This window comes from Anabrus simplex, chromosome 2 (genome assembly GCF_040414725.1).
Source record: "Anabrus simplex isolate iqAnaSimp1 chromosome 2, ASM4041472v1, whole genome shotgun sequence".
NCBI classification, from domain to species: Eukaryota; Metazoa; Arthropoda; class Insecta; order Orthoptera; family Tettigoniidae; genus Anabrus; species Anabrus simplex.
This window is the reverse complement of record NC_090266.1, coordinates 746,027,800-746,046,531: the sequence shown is the minus strand read 5'-3', so window position 1 is coordinate 746,046,531 and position 18,732 is coordinate 746,027,800. Positions and strand designations below refer to the sequence as shown.

General features: G+C 38.9%; 1 protein-coding gene across 3 annotated transcripts in view; it reads left to right on the top strand.

Moving 5' to 3' along the window:
* Ack (activated Cdc42 kinase) overlaps positions 1-18,732 on the top strand; it is a 366,870-nt gene that overhangs the window by 265,976 nt on the left and 82,162 nt on the right. For all 3 annotated transcript variants that reach the window (XM_067139427.2, XM_067139425.2, XM_067139426.2), the window contains exon 11: positions 3,651-4,798. In XM_067139427.2, the coding sequence (XP_066995528.1) occupies positions 3,651-4,798 (1,148 nt within the window). The remainder of the gene's footprint in view (positions 1-3,650; positions 4,799-18,732) is intronic.

Genomic DNA, 18,732 nt, shown 5'->3' with positions numbered 1-18,732 from the left:
GGAATCGTGTGTTTCAAGTGTATCTCTTACATCTCCACGACAATAGAATGGTACATTGCCAATATTATAGTACAGTATGCGCCAAAATATACAGTACTCATTTTCGCGTAGTGCGCATGCGCACGCCTGAGCGTCTGCGTGTTCTTACGTCGCCATGATGAATTGTTAGTTGTGTAAAGAAGTCACTCTGTGATTGGAAGTGACAGTGGGTCTCGCGACGGAGGAAAAAGTGTTTATAGTGGAGTATTATTTTCGCTCGTATGGAAACGGTTGTCAAGATGGGCCAAGTTTAAAGATAGTGGCGGAACAATATCGTGAACAGTTCAATAAGGCAGCACCTAGCAACACAGTTATGCTATCTATTGTTAAAAAATTTTGTCGTACGGGTAGTGTATTGTGTCAACGCAAGGGAAGGTCTGGTAGGCCAGTAACTGTGTCCACAAATGAAAATCATGGACGTGTCCTCGATCAGGTGTTGCAGTCTCCAAAGCGAAGTCTTCGGCGAACAGCACTGAAATTAAATATCAGCCCTACGTCACTTTGATTGTTTAAAGACATAGGTGGATTTCCATACCAAATACAGGTTGGGCAACGATTGACAGAGCACAATAGGCATGTCAGGATGGAATATTATGCAAGATTTTTGGCCATGGTGTATGAGGATCCAGATTTCTTGTTCAACGTTTGGTTCTCCGACAAAAGTCACATTCACTTGGACGGTTTTATCAATTGCTAAACAGCTTGCTTTCTTGGTTTCGAGAGGCCAGACATTATAGTCCAGAAACCGGTACGTAGTGTGCGTGTGGCGATTTGGTGTGCAGTGTCAGGAAATGATGTGCTAGGTTCGTATTTCATAGAGAATGATGATGGTGCACCTCTTACTGTTAACCAGGAACGCTATAGGAACATGGTGATCAGGTCATTTATTCAGGATCTAAGAAGGTTTTCTCGTGCCAGGAACATGCAGATGAATAGACAGTGGTTGCAACAAGACGGGGCGACCTGCCACACTGCTCGACAGACTATGGCTATGCTACAGGGAACCTTTCCAGGATGAGTAATTTCCCGCTGGGCTGAGTTGCCCTACCTACAATTCCCCCTATCTCACACCACCTGATGCTTACATGTGGGGAATGTTAAAGGAGCAAATTTTTAATTGTCCAGATCCACCCTAAACTGTGCCTGCATTACGTCAGAAGATCATCTCGTTCTTCGGAACTCTGCAGCAACCTATTTTCCGGAATATGTCGGAAAATCTGCTTAATCGTTATGAACACTGCCTACAGTGCAATGGAGCACATTTTGAACATTTACACTATCATCTCGATAAGTAAGGTAATGACAATAAGACTGACATAATTTCTGTTACTGTATATTTTGGCGCATACTGTAGTACAGTATATAAATAAATAAATAAATAAATCCAAAACAAAAGTAATGAAGTGTAGTCGAATGAAATCACGTGATGCAGGAAATATTAGGTTGGGAAATGAAGTCTTAAAGGAAGTAAGTGAATATTGTTACTTGGATAGTAGAATAACTAATGATGGCAGAAGTAAGGCAGTCATAAAATGTAAATTAGCACAAGGAAGGAAGGCCTTTGTTAAGAAAAGAAATTTGCTCACTTAACGACCATTGATATAGGAATTCGAAAAATGTTTTTGAAGAGCTTCATCAGGAGTATGGCACTGTATGGAAGTGAAATGTGGACATTAATCAGCACAGAAGGAAAGAGAATAGGAGATTCTGAAATCTGGTATTACAGAAAAATGTTGAAGCTGAGATGGGTAGATTGAATAATGAATGATGAGTTATTGAATTGTTAATAGGTGAACGATTGGGTGAAATTTGACGAGAAGAAGAGAGAGAATGATATGACATCTTAAGACACCCAGGACTTGTTCAGTTAGTTTTTGAGGGAAGTGTATGTGGAAAAATAGGTAGGTGTAGACCAAGTCACGAATGTGACAAATAGATTGGAGAGATGGAGTATGTTGTAGTTACATAGAAATTAAAAGGTTAACACATGATAGGGTGGCATGGATTGCTGCATCAAACCAGCCTAAGGACTGATGACTGCAACAACAATATAGTGTTTTATTTGTACTTCAGTCAGAATTTTTATAAATTGGTATTTCCTTGTCATTCGTCATGAGTAAGAAGAAAATGAAATTTTTCAATTTCAGTCATATCTGTCTTTGTATATGGATTCACATCACAAGAAAAATACTAAACAGAATTTGATTAAAAAAGATATTTAAGTTCATTGGTGAAAGCGCTACAATCTAGGCTGTACATTTTATTCACGCTTGGTGAAACAGTAATTTGGGGGAAGGTCTGAAAATATATTTTCGGGTATTTTGGTCCTATCAACAAGTGCTACATAGCAAAGTTTGTAGACATTTTTTTCCAATATTATGCACAGTATAAATTGATCCTAGGTCAAATAATAAGGGAAATGTTTAGATTTTTAAATTTTGTACTTATTTCCTGCATCTTACTGTTAATCTTAATGAATAATCCTTAGTAACAAAGAGGGGAGGAATAGTTCTTGTCTTCCATACTTCATATGTTGTTTTTTTGCTGTAGTGTAAAGGTTACTGGTCCCGATACTTGAATGTATTGTCTGTCTCAAAGTGATCGCGAGTGACATCTGCATAACGTGGTCTAGAGGGTGTTATCTTGTATGTCCGTATATTGCAGGAAAGGTGCTGGTGAGTTAGATAAATTCATTTTTTTATCTTGTCATTCTTCTGGGTCATACATATTTTAATAACTACCGGTACTGATAGACACCCTAGTCCATCATAGTATTTGGCGATGGTGGGATGGGAAAATGCTAGGACTGGGATTGAAGTGGCTGTGGTCTTTAAGGTACATACCCAGTATTGCCTGGTGTGAAATGGGCAGCTACGGAAAACCATCTTCAGGTCTGCCAACTGCGGGGTTCAAACCTATTATCCCCCAAATGCAAGCTCACTACTACGTGACCGAAACTGAATAGCCAAATTTGTTGGTTGTATTCTCTTTCAGGGAACAGCAGAATAGGTCAGGATATGACAGAATGAAGGTACCACGGGAAAAAGAAAAAGGTAGTAGAACCATTAGATCGGAAGCTGAAGAACATATGGAACACAGACATAGTTATGTGGGGTGTAACAGTGCTATTCGCGGGAGACTTCAGTCGGACGCTGCCAGTTGTAACAGGTGGGATGAGAGCAGCCGAATTGAAAGCTACTAATGCCGTTATCTGAGAGAAGCTGTTGCTCACAATCAGCATGTTCTTTTCTCCATTTAATTGAACCACATACATGGCTGACCTGTCATACACAGCTATGATAATAAAAATACAAAGAAGGGAATTAATCTTCAAAGAATTAAAAACAATTATTCTCACTGAATGTGTAGTTGAACTTGGCGAAACATCTGAACTTTATTTTATAATTAGCTTCTGATAGTGAGATTAGCAGTATAGATTTCATTTTTTGGTACTCCCCAGTAAATTTGCTCTACCAGTTTAGCAGTGGTATAGAGTAGTCTTAGGCCCATACAGATCTTGTCATATTTTTGAAACGGTGTTCCTTCAAACATAAACTGTTCTTGATGTAGATACATTAATTTGTGTTACATAAGTCTTCACATTTTTTCAGGAAATGCAGATGGGAGTTTTGGAGAAGCTCGTATTTATGAGAACTTCATGGACAATTCGGGTGAAGGTACTGAAGCGACGCCTGTACCCTACCAACGTGACTCTCCCGATCCATTTGATACATCAAGAGTGTATAGGCCAAGCCGATATTATTCACATGTTACACCGGATGTGGCATTGTCATCATTTGTACCTGAATACTGTTCATCAACAAGTAATAGTTATCTCAATATCAGTGTCGCTGACAAAGTGGATAAAGACTTCGGCAGTCCAACCCAAACGTGTTGGACCCCTGATCTAATGGTTACTAGTTTACTGAACTTATCACCAGCTAGTAATACTAATGAAACAGTGGGTTTGGAATCATCGTTTAACCGACTTTCTGTTGAACCCTGTGAAATTACTTCACCTGTGAGCATAGAAGAGTTACCCAGTGAATCTCCTGTCAGGAAATTAGATCCCAGCATTATATCTGTTTTGGAAAAGCATTTGGGACAGAAAGAAGCCAGTGCAAACACTAACTGTGTACAGAATTCTGTTTCTGTGGATTCAAATCAGTCTGCGTCAAATTTGAGTTCTAAAATTCCTATTTTACTACCACCTCCTCCATCTAGCAAATTAACACATAAAACTTCTCCACTCTGTGCATCTCGTGAACGTGTATCTCCATCAAGTCCAGCCTCACAGTGTCTCAGGATGCAAAAGGCATTAAATTCTCATTCACTGGGTACCAGTTTACAGGAAAATTCTGGAACTCAGTCCTCTAGGTCTCAAAGTGCCTGCCTTGACTCAGTGCCTATTGATCTCTCATATATGTATGGTAGTCCTGCAAAGTATAACTATTCATCATCAAATGTAGATGCAAATTGCTACCGTTATGGCACATTGCTTTCTTCTGCAAATAATTCACTCGCTCAAGAGAAGAATTTATCTGACAGCTACCTATTTAATGGTAGTTGTAATGATGTATCTAAACTAAAGCACAAATCTGAACCATCTGAACTTGTGGAAAGTAGCACCAGTCTTTCTTCTTCCATAGTCGGTGCAACGTCAAGCAATAGAGTTAGTGGCACTAGTTCATCACTAACTTCTCAGCTTCAACGGACTGATAAAGAACTACATGCCGCTCGGGATAGTAACCTTGATCAGGTTGGTATTAGTATAAGCAGAGATGAGTTAACTCTATTTGATTCTTGTGTACAACCATGTGTCTTTTAATTGAAATCATCTGTTCCCATATTGCCTTTTGAATATTACATAAGCAAATTTGTTAATTTGAAATATTGGGCGATTGCAAGTAATTCCTCTAGAAATTCCTATTTGTTCGCTGGTATTAGAAAAAAAGAGCAAAGAAAATATCTGGATAATTTGAAGTTATTCTTCTTTTTTGTAGAAGAATGGCATATGTAAAAAAAAAACAAAAAAACTTTTGCTCATCCATTTTTGAAACTTAGAAAACCCATCATCTACAGATCGTGACAGACTACCCTGAGATGCAGCTAAATGTCACCTTGCAAGTGGTTATCATATCATATTTACGCGAATAATCCCCGCTGCCGAATAATCTCTGCACCCTAATTTTAGGAAGGATCATTTTGAAAAGAAAAAGAAAAGAAAACAGAAAAAAAATAGAAATGAACTAAAATTCCTTTCATCAAAGGAGTAAAGTTGGCATAAACAAACATTTCTTATCACACTGCAAGTTTCACGTGGTCTCTACACAAATATGAACATGTAAATTTACAGATATAGCTGCTTTGCCTGAACATATTTGAGATGATAAAAATACATTATCACTGCTATAAAATAAATTTGCCATGAAAATTAGCAAGTAGGCCTAGGTATTTCATTAATCTGAACTTTCAATAGGTTTGATTCCCTGTAGATTGCAAGATTCATTGCCTCTTGCATCATTAGAATCCTCTCCTAAATTACAAATTCATCACAGTCCACGGCTAAAACACTTTTCTAACGTGGTCTCCTTTTACTCGGATATTAACACGACCGGTTGTGGATAATTCTTTTCGTGAAATGTAAACACTTCAGTCTGGAGATTGACATTGTTAAGATCATCTACTATTAGTACTACATTATCTACAATAGTAAGGCAGTAAGTGTTAACTGCTTTGGATCCACTGCCCAGCGTGGGCATTACCATTATTGGGTCATGTGTTTCTCCCCTCATGGGTTACCTTTTCAGGAACACAGTTGAAAAGAATGGGCGAGATCCCATCGCCTTGATGAGCATAGTCTTAATCTCAAAGGATCTAGAGATTTTCCCCATGAATTTCACTTGTGAATTGGTGCTGGTCAAAGTTTGTTCGATGATGGAATGAGTCTTATTGGCAACACTCATCTCCTTGAGGATATCAAGACTGAATCAGTCGATTGAGTCCTAGGCCTTCTTGAAGTCTTAAGGAAACCAGCTGTATATTTGCCAGTCTGTGTATCAACAGTAGGTTCAATGCAACTTTGAAGTCCTTGTGACAAAGATTTAATAGGCAACTGACTGAAGAGATGCGCTTCTGTAATCGTAAACATCTGCTTTATTGCCTTTTTCATGGAGAGGATGTATATGAGCTGATAGCCACTCCTAAGGAATAATTTCTGATCCCCATATATTGTGAAAGAGTTCTTCCATTTTGGCAATAAAATTCGGCCAGGCATTTTCAGAAATTTGGCAACTATGGAATCATTCCCCGATCTCTTGTTGTTGGGGACCCCCTGTGGGTGGGGGACGCAAACAAACTGGTGGATGCGGCATCACTGACAAGGGCTGGGAAATTATCTCCCACCCTGTCTAGACAAGAAAAGAAGGTGGAGAAGACGAACACCCTTACCGGGCGCTCCCGTACTTCTCCTGGAGAGGAAGATCATGCCCTTCGTCGGGGGGTATGAACCAGCGCCAGCAGGTACGCCTGCCCCTAAACCTGAGCGCACTGAGCTCGATAGCTGCAGTCGCTTAAGTGCGGCCAGTATCCAGTATTCGGGAGATAGTAGATTCAAACCCCACTGTCGGCAGCCCTGAAGATGGTTTTCCGAGGTTTCCCATTTTCGCACCAGTCAAATGCTGGGGCTGTACCTTAATTAAGGCCACGGCCGCTTCCCTCCCACTTCTAGCCCTTCCCTGTCCCATCGTCGCCATGAGACCTATCGTGTGTCGGTGTGACGTAAAAACAACTAGCAAAAAAAAAAAAAAAAAAAACCCTGAGCGCTGACCTCGTAGGAAAAAATCCTGCCCCCAAGGTACGTCAAAGTTCTGGGCATCGGTCGCCTCATCTGTTGATGACAGGTTGACGTTGAGCTGTAATCTACATCTACGGATATAACTGCTGATGTCGATAGTGCTTAGGTTTAAGAGAGTCTTGTCGCTCATAACCTAACACACTCTCTTTTAGTCCACACTGTGGCACTGTTACAGTGGAATTGTGACGGTTATGACAGGCATCTTGCTGAGCTGCGCCAGCTAATTAGTGAGTTTGCGGTGAGTGTAGTCTGTATTCAGGAAACTAATGTCAGACCAGGTCATCATACGGTCTGGAGAAATTTCAGACTATACTTCACAGAACGACATTATACTAGCCAGATGTCCGGTGGCGTTGGTATTTTTGTTCGTTCTGATACCTATAGCGAAGAGGTTCCTCTAAGAACCCCGCTGGAAGTAGCTGCAGTGCGGGTACCGCTGCCTGTCATAGGAACAGTGTGTAATGTTTATTTTCCACCAGGCCAGCCTCTTAACCCACCGGCTTACCTAACCGTTGAATTGACGGGGTAATGCAGCGTCCTGCTTTAGCGATGGTAAAGGGAAGGTAGTACGTTAAAAACTCAACAGATGGCATTACAATCTGAAGGAAGTCTCTTCCGCTGTATTTGTGTCATCACTATCAATCATTCACTACTGATCTGCGTTTAGGGCAATCGCCCAGGTGGCAGATTCCCTATCTGTTGTTTTCCTAGCCTTTTCTTAAATGATTGCAAAGAAATTAGAAATTTATTGAACATCTCCCTTGGTAAGTTATTCCAATCCCTAACTCCCCTTCCTATAAACGAATATTTGCCCCAATTTGTCCTCTTGAATTCCAACTTTATCTTCATATTGTGATCTTTCCTACTTTTAAAGACACCATCGAAACTTATTCGTCTACTGATGTCCTCCCACGCCATCTCTCTGCTGACAGCTCGGAACATACCACTTAGTCGAGCAGCTCGTCTCCTTTCTCCAAAGTCTTCCCAGCCCAAACTTTGCAACATTTTTGTAACGCTGCTCTTTTGTCGCAAATCGCTCAGAACAAATCGAGCTGCTTTTCTTTGGATTTTTTCCAGTTCCTGAATCAAGAATCCTGGTAAGGGTCCCATACACTGGAACCATACTCAAGTTAAGGTCTCACCAGAGACAAATATGCTCTCTCCTTTACATCCTTAACCGCATAAATTGAAGATAGCATTGAGCTGATATCATGGGTGTTCAGTGAGTAAACATGAGCACGTGCAAGACTATTCCCGAGCGAGAAGTCGTGGATATTTTACTGAATAGTGATTGTGAAGAAGATTATAATATATCGGAAAGTTCTACCTGTGAATCTAGTGATGTGGATACGTTATATGTGCTTAGTGAAGTTAGCGATAGTAATACGAGTCAATAAGCAGATGTAAATATTACGAACGTAAATGTTACGATGCACTGTAAGAATTACTAGGTGAGTTTATAGTGCATAGTTTACATTTTTCACTGTAATGCAGCACATTCCATTGAAATGATTATTTTTGAGTATTTCTATGAAAGTTTGACGTTTCTGCCAGTAGTTGCAGTGATATCATCATTTAAGCGCAGTCTTGCATGGACCTTATAAACACCAGCATTTAAATGGTAATTTAAAGATCCGGAACACGTTTATGAGGAAAGCGGATGGGTTAATATAAATGATGTAACTGATCTTACAGATCAGCTTCTACCTTCATTCCTCTTATTGGGAGATTTTAACGCCCATCACCTTATATGGGGCTCTGATATGCCTTGCCCCAGGGGAAGGGAGTTGGAAATATTACTAAGAGAGCTGGATTTATGTATTTTGAATACACGTGAACCCGCTCATTTCGGTGTATGTTGCAGCACATACTCTCGCATAGACCTTAGTGCATGCAGCCGAACGCTGGTTCCCCTGCTTTGGTGGAATGTACACACTGATGTCTGTGACAGTGACCATTTCTCTATTATTCTTATTTTATTGAAACAAAAATTTATCTAGGCTCCTCCTCGATGGATTCTTAAACGTGCTGATTGGCCAAAGTTCACAGCACTAGCTATCTTTAAGTAAAATTCTTTCAAGAATAAAATTACTGTGTCCACCTATTCAATACAATTATATTTTGTAGTGATTAAATCATACATGAATTATAAACACTAGCTAGGAACATGTTTTGCCCTAATTTTGGCATCTTCAGCCTAATACTAATCTTGAGGTCAAGTCTTAAGTTTATTAAACATTGGAACTTAATACTAAATACAATGGTCTTATGCTTATATATATATATATATATATATATAAAGTTGTGCTTTAGGTGATATTTACATAGTTTACAGTATGTACATTAATTAAAAGCCAGAATTTGTGAACAAGGAAGCAGCTAAATTATTTTATTTTACAATGACTAGAAAACACAAAGAGAGAGCACGAATTGTGTTAGTTTGTGTATGGATCAGCAAGGCAAAGCATCATTGTGAAACTGAATAGCATCCACCACAGCCCTATTGCTAGCCTGCTTGCTGAATCTGGAGTGCCTCCTTTACACCTGAAGCACCAGCAAATGCTTCTGTCCTATGCTGCAAATTTGCGACAGATGCCACTTCACCCAAGCTACCCTTGCGTGTTCCACAATGGAAACCCTCCGCTGTACGCTGCTTATCCTCAAGCAATGCAGTTGGTTGGAATACACTTGGATAGCAGTCATAGACAGTTGATGTACCTTCAGGTCCTTGTCTTGTCAAACGCTCAAGTAGGGTACCTCCATGGATAATAGGACAACTGAAATAATTCTACATTTGCTCACCAGCCCGAAGGAGAACACGGGCCCTTCCATTTATCGGAGACTCTTTCTGTCCATTGTCGGCCGGTACCCTGATTCAGTCGTTGTTTACACGGCTCTCTATAATCACCTTTGGGTCTAGGTGTCCTGTACTGCCAGTTAGCAGGTGTGGCAATAGGTCCTGTTCGAGTGAATCTTATCTTCTACCGCATGAAGGATGCTTTCTCTCATATTCTGCACATCTCCCTTGATGGTCGAAATTCTATTTTTTAACCTTCTCAATGGCAGAAATACGGCTCCCAAAATTTCCCCCAACAGCAGAGATATGGCTTTCAAAATTTCCCTTGACTAGAAATTCTTCCCTCAACCTGTTGTTTTATGCCGAAAACCTGGATTTCCACCTCCTCCTTGTGGTCCCCTTCCGGTTGGCTTACCCTACTATCGATCTGCTTAACCTGTCCCAGTTTGGACCTGATGTCCAATATCTGCTGTGTTAATTTATTTGTGATGTTGCTAATTTGGGATGAAATTTTAACATGTACGGTTGAAATTTTCGATTGTAGGTTGTAAACCTGCGTGTACACTTGTGATATTTGTCTGGATAAAACTGAATTAGCTTGATAAATTTTGTCTGAAAGTTTGTCATTGTTTCGTTAAGGTGGAATTGATTCATTATTTATGAGCTTTATGTCTGTATTGATAGATTACACATATATGGTAAAGAAAGGATTCCACCTGATCAATACAATTTATTATACTTGTAGTTCTTACAGTACTGGTTTCGGCCTATTTGGCCATCATCAGCTGGCTGATGTTGATGTTTTGCATGAATTACATTACATTGTCTGAAGGGAGATGCCATCTTTGATTGGCATATCCAAATGTGTCTAATGGGGCATATAAGTTATGATTTATTGTTTAAATTGTGGTATGTAAGTGTAAATGACCGTGAGGTTTAAATTGTGCTTATAACAACCTAAACTTAAGAGCTAATCAGTTGTACTGATTAAGTTATATGTTTATGTCTTGCACTTATCTTCTTCTTTCTTGGTAGAGTCTTATGGCTATGAATTACATCAGTTGATGCTAGTGTTCATGAACAATAGTCTAAAACTTGAAGAGTTTAAGTGTACATGTCTTGCGTATGCTTTCGTCTTGTAATGATCATGCTGTTAATCATAGATTTGCGTCGGTTGTTACTATATTTGTAAACAATGATGGGTTTCTATGATGTATTCCATTTAGTTGGTTAATAGCTAGGTGTATTATAATAAAACACTTGACGTTAAGAGGTCAACTTAACTTCATGGTAGGTAAAATCTCGTTCATTTGAGTTAGAAGCATAAGATCAAGATGTAGTCTTGTTTTGAGTATGATTAAAATACTGACAGCGGTGGTAGTTCCTTTCCTGTCTATATTTGTGTTCTGGTATTATGGTTATTGCTGCTGTTGTGGTTGGGTAGTGCTCTGTTTCGGAACTCTCAGCAATAGGCCAACACATTCAAGAATATAAACACAGTTTCACGAACATCGAAAATAATATGAAAATATTATGCTGCTTGTTGTTTTAAGCGGCCTAACATTGCAGGTCATCGGCCCATGAAAATATTAAACATAAATCCCAAAGGCCCCCTGCTCATTATAACAGAAGAGTTTTACATTTCTTTAGATCAATACGCTAATCCCAATTCCAATATAAATGATATTACAGGAAAAAAAAACCAATATCATCAACAAAATCATTCCCGCCGTAAAAAAAAAAAAAAAAAGACTGCCTCAAAACAGTCAATAAGTAGAGCACAACATGTGCCACAAAACCACTAAGCGACATGCCCAACCTCACCTCTGCCTCCACAACAACCAATCCCCCTACCCCTCCGTCCACAGCCCTCATCACAGCTGGCATAAGCCCAAGACGAACCCGCAACAATACGCAATGAGTTCTGAAACAGAGCACTACCCAACCACAACAACAGCAGTAAGTACACTTTCTAATTCACACACGTCTTCAGGCATTCCTTCAGTCCACAATCCATCACTCATAACATATTTACCCTTTACAGATAACCATTCATGGGTCAGAAAATATTGTTTCCGTTTATACTAGTCCATCACACTTGCATCACCATTTTGTCTTAATCCAGTTCTTCTCAGCACCTGATGAGCTTGTTTCTGCTTGCCAGCTTCATCAGGACTTTAGACAAACTGAATTTGGTAGATCTTGGATGAAGTGCAGTCATGATGACCTGGTATGGTGGTAAGTCTAAGGCCGCGTGCACACCGAGCGTGCTTCGCATAGTGTGTCACGTGTAGCGCGAAATACTATGCATAGTGCAAGGCGTGCTTGCTGTTCACACCGGAAACTCTACGCTGTGCTCTCAACTTAGTTTGGCACGAGGCGTTTTACGGTGGTCACAAACTAATGCCGTTATCCAAGTACAGTAGAAACAGTTCACTGATGGATAACAGTTACTTAAAATTGAAAATGATAAAGAAGAATTGAAAGTGGGTTCATGAATGTAATGAAGAACAAATTACTTTCGGAGAATTCCATCGTTTGTACAGAGATGCGAGACTTTATCGCGATAAATTTTATGATTACTTAAGAATGACAAAAAATACCTTTGACGTTCCAAACCCTGCAACTGAAATGTAGCGACAAGTAGCAGAGAAGTATTGGGAGAAATTCAATTTTCCCAATTGTCTAGGAGCACCAGGCAGCAAAAACGTGGAAATTAAATTTCCAGCTAAATCACGCTCTTTATGTAATACAGTAGAAGTCCGATATAGCGAGTACGGCATATAACGAGAACCCCATTATACCAACAACTTTTTTCTGTTCCTTCAAAATTCCTATATTAAACTGTGTATTATCCTTCGGTTACAGCGAGAGCCTTATCATTGACGCATCCGTTATTACGAGCGATTAAGCGCGCAATATTTTTTTGTTAGCGATGTTTATGCCCCCCCCCCCGCGATTATGTTGCATGCAATCGATTATCTTCGCTATGTCCACTAACGAGTTTTCTCCTCAACATTCGAAGGCGATGTCGGACTCGATTAGTAATACCTGTCGACTGCTGTTCTGTAAAGAAAATTTGAACTGAAAGAGAACATATTTTTGTAATATGTGCGTAAATAACGTGTCCGATAACAGTTCTAAACTCGTTAAAAATGAAGGCTGACTAAACGATCGCTTAATTTTAATGATAAATACTGCAATCAAGTAAAAATTGGATACACCTTGAGATATGGCAGAGTGCGTAATTGATTTCGGAGGTTAGTTTATATTTTCTCGCGTCTGGTTAAATTAATCAATGAATATTCAAGATAAACTTAAATATTATAATTAAGTGGTCCGTCTATTCAATACAATATATAATTTATTATATCTAGTACATGTTTCGTCCCCTAAGGGACATCATCAGCTAATAATAAATTAACATTAATATATCAGAAATAAATATTATTAAAATTGGAAAGATATATTAAAATATTTTTGACATTTAAAATAAGATCTTCGTAATTTTATTAAAATTGCAAGTCATAAGACAGATAAAACAGTTAAATTGTCCATATTTCTCTTGTTGATGTTCTTGGAAAATACCAGTTTTGCTTATAAAATCTTAAAATATCATTTTTTGTAAATAGCACACTTGATGTGTATCTCTTGGTAGAAGATTTGTTGAAACTTAATAAGCATTCCTTAGACGGTATAATAAAATTTAAATGCTTCAGAATTTAAAGTCAGATCGGGGCCGCGATGGTAAAGTTCTGTATGGTAATGGGTAACGTTTTTTTATCTGAAATAAAATGAAAAAATAAAAAATAATATAAGTGTAAGTAACATGAAATGGAAGATGAAATAAATATAACGTAATGTAATAAAATTGCATTACTTACTCCTTTACTTTAAATTCTGAAGCATTTAAATTTGATTATACCGTCTAAGGAATGCTTATTAAGTTTCAACAAATCTTCTACCAAGAGATACACATCAAGTGTGCTATTTACAACAAATGATATTTTAAGATTTTATAAGCATAACTGGTATTTTCCAAGAACATCAACAAGAGACATATGGACAATTTAACTGTTTTATCTGTCTTATGACTCGCAATTTTAACAAAATTACGATCTTATTTTAAATGTCAAAAGATTTTAATATGTCTTTACAATTTTAATAATATTTATTTCTGATATATTAATGTTAATTTATTATTAGCTGATGATGTCCCTTAGGGGACGAAACATGTACTAGATATAATAAATTATATATTGTATTGAATAGGCGGACCACTTAATTATAATATTTAAGTTTATCTTGAATATTCATTGATTGATTATAGTCAATACAGGATTAGTATTACTTGAAATGAAGCTGTTAAAGCTTATCACTTGTAATCTGGTTAAATTACAGAAAGGTTATTATCATGTAAATTTATAGCGAAAAGGTTATCATTTCTCTACTGGCGGTTAAGTATGTTTTTATCATATGTATAGTACGGTTAAGTTAGGATAGGTGGCACTGTTTGAATAAGGAAACTGAAACGTCTGCCACAAAATGCGATCGATCGTCTTTGGTACAGTACCGTTTTCTCATTTGCGAGCTCTCTCGTCGACATTCGAAGGCGATGTTGGAGTAGATTAGTAACACGGTACCCAACGACCGCTGTTCTCTAAAGAAAATTCGAAATGAAAGAGGATAAGTTTTCGTAATAAATGCGTAAATAACGTGGCCGACAGCAGTTGTCAGCTCATTAAAAATAACGGCTGAAGTAAACGATCTCTTAATTTTAATGTTATGTACTGAAAATAATTAAAAATATGATGCCTCCAGATATTGCAGAGTAGGCCTACATCGCTGATTTCAGAGGATAGTTCATATTTTCTCGCGTCTACCTAAATTTTGGAAAGACTATTCACATGCAAATTTTTAGCGAGGATCAATCGGCTCTACATGCGTTTCAAATATGTTTTCACGACTCATATACAGTTAGTTAGGTGACGCCATTTGAAGAAGGAAACTCTGGAGTGATACTATATTTCTCCGAATCCAAGACGATGTTTTTCCCCTCAGAATCTCATGCAAAAAGTAAAGGGTTGTCTTCCATTCGCGGCCTAACAGGAATGAATACCACTGGCAACTACCGTGGCAACCACGCCGCTTCTTTGCACCCCCGCACGCGCATACCCACACAAAATTCGTTGACAATAAATGACCGCCTCTTGTTTATACATCGCTGGCCATGACAGCCGGTTGTACGGTGCCTGTGTGTAACGTCACTGGATCGGGGGAAATAGTGAGGAGAGAATCATATTCTACTAGCCTCTACAAAGCATTTCTCAAATCTGCAGAATGGCATCAAAACATGCGAGCCTTCGAATTCTTAGAAAGGCCTCGGCTACTCAGTGGCAGAGTTATGTATGTTGTATTTTGGGTATTCAGCCCGAAGGCTGGTTTGATCCTCTGCAGCTCCGCCAACAGCTGTCATAAATAGCCTAGGCGTCACTGAAGATGCGTACTAGGGAAATGAGGATTGAGGTAGTTTCCCGTTGCTTTCCTCACCGAACCAGCCGCTGCTATAACATATCAGTCTGTCAAGCCCACTGAAATGCATGCACCAACCAACCCTATGAGCGATATTTTCACACCATTCATAACAGGGACTGGCTGCATAAGGAATGGTATTACAGGCATCACTCATACCTGTCACTTTCATATTGTCAAAGCCAAGGATGAGATTTGAGACAGGTCAATGAAAGTAACAAATTTGATATAGCCCATACCAGAAGACATAGTGCACTGTACACACTACATCTTGCCAGCAAAGGCGTGGCAGAGTTATAACGCGTCTAATGTACCTGACTCTTAGTAAAATTAAGTTTTATAGACAGCAGGAACATTTTCGTGATGGATAGTCTTAAAGACACGTGGAACAGGTGTTGCCGGCAAATTCTCAATGGGTTCTAGTTGATACCGTATTATGATGCCAGTTTTAAGTTAATTGTTATTAAACACTCGGAAATGTAGAATAATTGTGCAGCTGCAAGAAAATATGGCATAGGCGTAAGTAAAGCCAATATTTGGCGCCTGTGTGAAGACAACGATAAGGAAAAAAAAAAAAAAAAAAAAAAAGTGTACTGAACAAAAAGTGCATTCAGTGGTCCGCAACAAGGACGCTTTAAAGAAGTCGAAAATCCAATTGTGAGGCATGTGCACGAAAAACGCAAGGGTCGAATGGCCATACTGTGCAGCAATAAACTCGTTCGTTGACTTTCAGCGTCCGCTATTAGGCCTATACATCGCTAGCCGCTGAACTTGGGCCGAACCCGGCAAGCGAGACGTGCATGTAGCGGTAGCTGGTTATATCTGACGCTGAGTAAAAGTAACGTAACAGTTTTATAGACAGCAAGAATATTTTCCTGGTGGATCGCCGTATTGTAGAGATATATGGAATAGGTATTGCCGGCAAATTTTCAATGGGTTCTCTTCGGTATTATGATGCCAATTTTAAGTAAATGGTCATTAAACCCGCGGAATAAAGAATAATTGTGCAACCGCAAAAAATTTGGTATAACGAAAGCCAATGTTCGGCGTCTAAAAATAGTCTAAAAATGCGTACTGTACAACAAAGGCATTTATATGATTTTACAAAGCACTTTTTGAGCATGATTAAAAAAATTTTTGTAGAAAAAAGTGGGGTTCGTCATGGATTCGGAGAAGTATGGTACTGTAATTTTTACAGAATGAAATTAACATACACTTTCACGTAGCATCGGATTTCGAAAAATCATCATCCGTGGAAACGCACGTTTTGAACAAACTGATCACCATTTCATACCGATTTTAATGTGTATGGGGGTTTTCCGACTTTTATACAAAAATCTGATATAACGACAATCCGCTATAGCAAGTAAATTTTTCGCTGGTGTGAATTCTCGCTATAACGGACTTCTACTGTAATTATAAATAGTATTTTGCAATATTGTTACAATTAGCATACACAATTTATCATCATAACAAAAGTGGAGTAAATGTGCAACCAATGTAATTCATAAACAGAAATATTTCCTTCCAAGCCCACTACTAGCCTGCAGAGCGATATTCTTCACGTTACCACCCTCCATTGGCAAAATAATAAACCGATATGACAGAGTCTGGGAGATTCTATACACTTTGTCACAAAGTGTCCGATTACATAGCGAAATGGTTGGTCACAGCGGTCCCAGGTTCGATTCCAGGCAGAGTCGGAATTATAATCATAATTAGCAAATTCCATTGGCACGGGGGCTGGGTGTATGTGTGTATTCATAATTATTTCATCCTCATCACGACGCAGGTCACCTACGGGAGTCAATTTAAAAGACCTGCACCTGGCAAGCCGAACTTCTCTTCGGACATTTCCGACACTAAAATCCATACGCAATTTCACCCTGCCACAGTGTTAAGCCTAATAAAGTGTGACAGTAGAAGTAATATTACTGTATATGTTTACTGTAGGAATGTGATAAAGCTGTTGTAGATACTTAAGTCCACTTATTTTGCAAAAAAATTACATCTTTATAGTTTTTTTGTCTTGGCTTCCATATTTCTTCCCTTTGAAACACTGCATGAATAATTTCTTCTTCCATAGCTTCAGAACCAGCTAGGTAGCGCTAAGCAATTAATCAACACTGCGCATTGTCTGGCGCTTCGCTTAGCTGTAAGGTAGACGTTCAGTGCAGCAAAGCACGGACAGTGTGAACACACCTAGCTTAGGAACAAAGCACTGGTTATGCTTAGCGTGACTCAACACCCGACTCACTACGCGAAGTGCGCTCGGTGTTCATGCAGCTTAACACTTAATGATAATGCTACTCGTGAAAGTGATGATTGGTATATGTTGGCAACAGGTTTTACGGTAGCTGTGTTTGCAGGGGAAAGAGCCAGAAGGGGGTGGGTGTTGGTGTGTTTCATAGTAGGTGAGAATGTTTCTCAGCTTAGGTGGGTTCCTGCTATTTGAAATCATCACATGTGTAGGATGAGGATGAGATAAGATGGAATGATTCTTTAAAAATGTGATTGATTTTGTGTAGACCAGGATGATATGTGGTTATGAAGGTTACAGGGTTACGTTGCTCAGGGAATCTGAGGACAGAGTTCATGGCTTGGGGAATCTGGCAGTCAACCCTTTGGCAGGTAATGAGTCAAGTAAGTTTGATTCATGATGCCACAGGAGAAAGTTATTTATAAATGGCATCAGAAAGGTAAGGTTGATGTAATTTGTGAAAAGAAAAAAAAAAGAACATATTTCCATAATCCATGAAATACAAAGAAAAAGTTATACTTAAACATTTTCATCATCTGTTTGTTGCACGGCTGGCAGAAAGTCACTTTTTCATCTGTTATTAAACGTGGAAAGTCTGCTGTACACTGCCTTATTAACACAGACTTACAAGTTTTTTTAATAGATATTTTGTATTGCTAGCACAGTATCAAAAGAAAACTAGCACTTAGTATGAGTTTCTAGCCTCAACTGTTTCAGTCAGAACTGTAAAGAAAAGGTTGTCAATGCCCATAGTCAAATAGGTTCTTGGAAATTGACAAATTCCATACTACCGTCATCCTAAATATGGAAGTGTTGCCGTCCCCGGCTTCTGTGATATTCTAGCAGAAGCAAGCGGCGTGGGAATAACGGTAAAATCCATCACTTCCTGGTTCCAAGCTTCCCTCACAAACACCCACACCTGCCCTCTCAGCTGCTTGGCTGACATCTTAGCTGTATGCTGTAAAAACTTAATATAATAAATTTATAATATTAATGATGATGATGGTGCTTGTTGTTTAAAGGGGCCTAATGTCTAGGTCATCAGCCCGATAATAATGATATGGTAATAATTGGGGGAGATTTCAACTTGCCTGAAGTTGAATGGAATGGAGCTGCAAGTGAAGCCCATGAACAGAAACTGGCAAATAAGTAAATTTGGTAGGGAGGATTTACACAAGTAGTACAAGAACCGACTCGTCTCAATAACTTACTAGATGTATTCTTGATTAAACCATGGGAAATTGTTGA